The 6,572-nt window shown below is 47.3% G+C and overlaps 1 protein-coding gene across 1 annotated transcript; it reads right to left on the bottom strand.

Moving 5' to 3' along the window:
• Positions 1 to 795: 795 nt before the first annotated feature.
• Positions 796 to 5,770, bottom strand: LOC115946393 (histone H2B 5-like). The gene has a single exon (XM_031048343.1). It carries the CDS (start codon positions 5,740 to 5,742, stop codon positions 5,362 to 5,364), a length of 381 nt encoding a protein of 126 aa, XP_030904203.1. The 5' UTR covers positions 5,743 to 5,770; the 3' UTR covers positions 796 to 5,361.
• Positions 5,771 to 6,572: the final 802 nt, after the last annotated feature.

Raw genomic sequence — 6,572 nt, 5'->3', positions numbered from 1 at the left:
ATGCTTCAGATCAGTTAGTTGTAAGGGATTATTTTTTCTCCAAATAGTGCTTTTCCCCAAGATTAAGTTTCTGAATCTGTCTTTAGAAAGACTCTGAACCTTTTTTAGCTCTGATTTCTGTTATTGCAATATCTTAGCTTGTTTCTCCAGCTCACATCTAGCATGGCACATGCATTTCCCACTCCAGTGAGTGAATTATGGTGCTGATGTCCAGCAGGTATGTGTTTTACTTGAGTGTATTTACCAATTATTCTTTAAAAGGAAGACTTTTCTCTTCCCAGGCTTTTCAGATGCTACATCTTACTCTATGTTTGTTGCCTACAAACTTCTCACAGTGCAAGGAAAGATGTTTCTAGTGGCAGCAACCATTACTTCAGATAAACAGAAATAAACAGAAACTCTGAATGTGCACAAACCACTTTTTCAGCAACAGAATGTCACAGCACTCCGTCTGTGCGAGCCAGAAGTGTTGTCCCTTGAGGGTTGAGTGATGGGGGGTGCTGGGCAGAGCACACCCAAGCAGGAGTGTGGCAAGGACAGGTTGCAGGCTCAGCTCTGCACAGGGCAAGCTCGCTGGAAGGGCTCGAAAACACACACACATGCTCATGCTGCACCCACATTTGGGGCGAGTGACACCCACGAGGGGTCACAGCAGCGGCCTGTGATATCTCAGTGTGGGGCTGCTCTGGTTTTGTACTGACCCTCTGCCAGGACCAGCTGGGCTCCACCTATGCTGGAAGGGTGGCTGCTGTCACCCTGGCTCTGGATGATAGAGAAAGTTAGGGCCTGGGGGACCACAGTGATACAGAAGCAAAGACATCCTGAGAGCTGGGGCTTGTCTGATTTTCAACAGGTTGGCATTTACATTTTATTTATACATTTAACAGAAAACAGGTAATCAGTAGTAAGACAGGTCATGAACCAGTAGTAATATAACATAGATCATACCTGATGTAACACTTACTGTCAGGAAAACTCTGTACATAAGCCCGAAAGAAACCATGCATGGAGTAAGCATGAGAGATCGCTCCCCAGGTGCTGTCCCAGGGAGCTCTCGACATTCTGTCAGCAAGTGAATTTTACCATTTAGTTCACATTCTTCCTTTCCCTGTAAACAATTGTTCTGGATGTAAACCGTCAGGAAATGCTATGATGGGACAAATGCTCAGGGCTGTGCAGAGGCCATGCCAAGCTTAACTCCAGTGGTGGCCAGGTCTTGGGGCTACATCCACATGGTTGCCTGTCACCAGCAGATGGGCACACAGCTTCTTTGGCCAGGGCTCTTCAGCAGTTGCAGCTCAAGCATCCCTTCCCAGGGCACACAGCAGTGCCCAGCACAGGCACTCATCCTCCACGCTTGTTTTTACTCATTTTCCCCATGCTTAACTAAAGACTTTTCAGTCCTGAGTAGGAGCAAACCTCTGTGCATGTGGCTGCTCAGGTCTCCTCTAGGTTGAGCTCAGCTTTGAGGCTGGGTGGACTTTCAGACCTTCTAGGTGGAAAATCAGGAGTACAGCTAATTTTATCTCTTGAATTGTACATGGAAACAAATAACTCAGTGATGTCCACTGGGTTAATGTGAGGTTAATATCAAGGCTGTGTTACTTTTTCAGCTTCCCTTTCCAAACACAGCAATGGCTCAGAGATGCTTCTGAAATTGCAGTAGGAATCAGGCAGGGACAGTGGGGCTTGGTATATTATCTTAATTATTAAAACATGTTATCAATTCTAGAGCTGGAAATACATATTCTTTAGAAGCAGAGAGCCCAAAATGCAGAACTCCTCTTCTGCAGGCAATCCCCTTACCAGGGAATGGTGGAATATGTCACAATTCAGATTACTGAGTGGCCAATCTATACCTGAACTTTTAGACCATCTTCTATTGCCTCCACTGCTAAGGCTCAGTCCAAGCTCATCGCAAAGTAATTCCTGTTGCAGTCATGTGAGTGTGCTCCCATGCAGCAGCAGGCAGCTGTGGGAAGGGCAGGCTGCCTCCCACACTGCTGCATGCTACAAGGAACCTCCAACCACTGCAGTTGGGTGGCTGCATGGGAGCAGTGTCCTTCCCAAGCTGCTCCCTTCCGTGGTGTAACACTGCCGTCCTCTGGGACCTGTGGAAATGGGATACGTCTGATTCCAACATCAGAGAAACTGCTTGTGGGACACTGCAGAGGTAACACTCCTAGTGATGCATCTAAAAGCCATATTGTTGCTATGAACTGGACCACTGCAGGAGACACAGATTTCCTTTCTTCACTAAGGCCATTAATTCCCAGCTGCTTTCTGCAGCAGCCCTAGCTTATGCCAGCCTTGCCTTTCTTGGATCAGCCCTTCTCTTAGCTGGCACAAGTGTCTGTACAACAGTGATGGATCAGAGCCACCAGGACTGTATTCCAACAAAACTTGAAAGAATACTGAAAAAACCAAACAACACAAACAACAACAACAAAAAACCCCACACAAAAACAAACAAAAAGAGGTTAATTTTAACCTAGATCAGTTCCTCAATCCTGTGCTCCACATTATCAGGAGTAAAGTAAAACATCAAGCAAAGAAATGATACAAAGGGAGAGTGAAGAGCAAATGATGTGTGAAATGACAGCCTGAACTATAACTGGATGGACATAACCAGTCTCAGTCACTTGACTTTAGACAATATAAAAGTTCCTCTTTAAGCTGTCAAGTATTTTTATAGCCTTAAATCACTGTTTCTCTCTCTGAAACAATCTCTAAAAATGGAGAGTGGCAACAGTGGCACAGGAAAATGAGACCAGTACTGTATGTGTATGGGGACAGCATATTGTATGTATACATACGTATGCTGTACATACATATGTGCATGTACACCAGTTCTTGTCCAAGTGCCCAGCCTTGTCCTCAGCTCCCTGAGCTGTCCAGGAGACCCTGGAGGGTCAGTGCTGTGTTTTCTTTCCTGACTTCTAGCAGAAGGACTCAGCTCAAAAGAATGAGGATTTAGAGGTCGTGACAGGTAACCCTGGGTGATGTGTGTCTTGCCTCACACATACTGCTTGGACTGGAGCAGATTTATTCTACTCAGAACTGCTACCTCCTGGAGGACTCCCCAAGGGGTTGAGTCCTAACTACAGGAGGAAGAAGCTCCAACACTGCCAGCCAACCCTTCACTCCTGATATTTTCCCTTTGCATTATCTGCTTCCCAGTTTCTGGTGGGAGAGAGAGCAAGGCTGGTGGTTCTAGGCCCAGTGCAGGTACATTTTCATCTCTGGCATCCAATTCCAACTATTTGAATGGAAAACAAAAGTAGTGCTAAGCTGTCACCTCCGAAGTGTCCTGGATGTGGTCCAGGTTACCAGCACCACTGAGTACCACTGAGCTAACTGTACTGTGGGAGCTGACACCTGGAGAGCAGGTTTTGCTCCTTCTGGAAGGTATCACCAGGGATTCCTGCTGGGATGAAACATGGCTGTGTGCTGTCACTGACCCAAGTAGGGCAGGAAAGCCCCTTTTTGGGCATGGGATGTTCAAACCCAAAGCAGGGATATGGGAACAGCCCAAAAGCAACTTGACCTTCAGTCTTGCACAGAGACCACATGAGACCCTGCGCTGCTCTGGGGCTTCTCAGGTGCTCTTGGTTGCGCAGGTCTCTGTGGTCCTTTCCTCAGACCAACAGGAAGATGACTGCAACACTGTTATAAAAAACAGAAATAACTGAATCTTCTGGAGCTGCAGAGTCCTACAGCTCCAAAAAGTGATATAAACTTGTCAAGTGTCCCCATCACTCTCGAGTTGTAAAGAAACAGGATAGAGATAAACGTAGGGGAAAGTGAGAGATGTACTGCGAGGTTGGTATTTCAGGGTATGAATTCGCCTTTCAATAAAAAACAAGGTCCTGGAGTTTGGGGAGAACCTGCACTTAGTTCCTGGGTCTTTGCTGCCCTTTTTATTTACAGAACAAGCTGCAGAAAGTAGTTGTTATTTTAGGCCTGAATATTTTCTATCTGAGTGCTACTGCCTACCAGAGAGTTGGGTTTTCTTTTTTTTTAATGATGGCTAATTTTGTGTTTTGAGTAGGAAGCTTCAACTTCACACTGGTTCCACACATGCTCTTCTGCTATCCAACAGTCTGGGCAAAAGAACCTGCTGCAACCAAGATATTCCTCCACTAACCCCTATGGCTTTTATTATTGCTCACCTTACTGTAGACTTCGAAAAGACATGGGGACTATCTGAAGCAGTTTTAAAACATTGTTGGGATGCAGGCAAGTGTCCCTGTATATCCACTCAGCTCCAGTTTTGCTTCACTGGTTGTTCTAACCAATGAACAAAGCAGGGAAGACAGGGCCAGGTAAACTGCCCACAGTGCGGGGAGCCTGCCTCTCCCCCAGCCTGCATTAAACACCTCTGGTCTCACTCCAGACCCCTTTCCAAGTCCTCAGTCCCCTCCCCACACCTCTGTGCTGCTTGGCCTGCATCACCCCGGTACTCTAAGCACCACCCCATCTCACCCATGTGTACAGTGGCAGGGAGCACAGAGGCAGTGTCGAGGGAGGAAAAGTCTCTGAAAAGCAGCAGATTTAGCAGTCTTGCACACAAAGCAAGTCCTAAAGCAGCAGCCAAGGAAGGAAGTGACCCAGCACCAACATCCCCCCTTGTCTGTCTGTCCGCCTTGGCACAAGGGAGGAGGCAGTGGGCAGCTCCAGCACCAGCACCCTCAGCCTGCTTAATGGCTCATCCACTGGCAGCAATGAGGAGGAACAGCGCTTGGTTTCATCCCAGCATCTGCCTGCTAGGCTTGCTCTTTAAACAGGCTGTCAAGCACAGATAGCTGTTGAATCAATATGGACTTTATTCTATAGCCCATGCCTGGTAGCTGTCAATGACACTTCTGCTGGCATGGGGTGGGCTGGGCCACTGTACACCAGGATGGATCTGGGCTATGAGGGAGAAGATGGATACCACCACTGACTCTTCTGTGCCCATCTTGGATGACTGTGAGAAAGCAGCCAAACAGGAAGACTTAAAGAGATGGCATCTCTGTGCTGCCACTGCCTGCCTCCCCAGCCAGTGCCAAGCATGCATGTTGCCAAGCACAGAGAAGGGTTTGGGTATACTAGAGTTGGTCAGTCATTTGGATGAGATGTGAAACCAGGGGCCTCCTCCACCAGCCTTGCTGAACCTGCTGCATGTCCCAAACAGACTATGGAAATCAGCCACCATCCAGATCACTGTCTCCTCTTCCACTGGGCAGCTTCTCATGCACACCCCAAGGCTGCAAATTGCTGTGGATAATAGCCGTAATGTTTATCTGGACTGTGGCTGCCTGCCTGTGCTTGCGCGGAGGGTCCGGTGGTTGATGGTCCCATTGGAGAGGTGACATCTGGCTACTTGGAGCTTGTGTACTTGGTGACAGCCTTGGTGCCCTCCGAGACAGCGTGCTTGGCCAGCTCTCCTGGGAGCAGCAGGCGCACTGCCGTCTGGATCTCCCGGGAGGTGATGGTAGAGCGCTTGTTGTAATGGGCCAGGCGGGACGCTTCTCCAGCGATGCGCTCAAAGATGTCATTAACGAAGGAGTTCATGATGCCCATAGCCTTGGAGGAGATGCCGGTGTCGGGGTGGACCTGCTTCAGCACCTTGTAGACATAGATGGAGTAGCTCTCTTTCCTGCTCTTGTGCCGCTTCTTATCACCCTTCTTCTGGGTCTTTGTCACGGCTTTCTTGGAGCCCTTTTTGGGGGCAGAGGTGGACTTTGCTGGCTCTGGCATTCTGACAGCTCTTTCTCTGGGTCTTGGAGCTGCTTGGAAAGAACACCAAGAAAAGAAAATTGTTTTTTATTCTTCTACAGTATAGCTTTACTGGGAGATGAGAGAGTCTGAGACAAGAGATGACTCTGAATTGAGATAAGCACCCCATGACCCTGTGCAAGCATTTCTGAATTGCCAATGAGAGCTGCTCTGGTTTGTGGATGGCTTTCTGTTGTTTTCTGTTTAAATCCCCATAACACTGGCCTTGTAAACACCACTGAACACAGGCCTAGTTGGCATCTACTTAGTAAACATGGGCTTGAGGGTGAGCATATTTCTGAGAACATCATTGCAGTTCCAAACAAAACACTAACTGCAGCATGGATTAAACTAAGTCTTGCTGGAATGGGCTGGAGAATGTTGTAAGATAATCACCCTTATATGAGACTGGTTAAAATTATTTTATATGGTTATTACAATCTCAGTAGACCTTTTTTGTTTTGCATGTAGGTAAAAGATTATTTTGAGGGTGCTTGCATTTCTGTGGCTATTGTTTTATACCATGTGTTCCAGTGGTATATAAGAATCATACAGTTTTAAGTTAGCTAACTGAGCTCCAGAAATCTCTCTCAGTGTTCACATTAGTTACCAAAAATACCAGAGAGCAGAAAAGCTCAGAGGAGATGGCAGGATTCACCTGGCAGAGGAACAGGAATGTGGATAGGAGTCAAAAATCAAGGTGCTTCTGGGCTATTTGTTGATGGAGAGAAGCTACATGGACTGGAATTGTTTCCTGCTCTTCAGTGCTTTCTGCTTTTGAGGGACCAGGCCTCTGCTGACCAGTTTACATC

This window comes from Melopsittacus undulatus, chromosome 5, assembly GCF_012275295.1.
Source record: "Melopsittacus undulatus isolate bMelUnd1 chromosome 5, bMelUnd1.mat.Z, whole genome shotgun sequence".
NCBI lineage: Eukaryota > Metazoa > Chordata > Aves > Psittaciformes > Psittaculidae > Melopsittacus > Melopsittacus undulatus.
This window is presented reverse-complemented; position numbering and strand designations above follow the sequence as displayed.

Excerpts from the sequence above, each read along its gene's own strand:
- LOC115946393 (XM_031048343.1), bottom strand. The coding sequence starts at position 5,742 with ATGCCAGAGCCAGCAAAGTCCACCTCTGCCCCCAAAAAGGGCTCCAAG.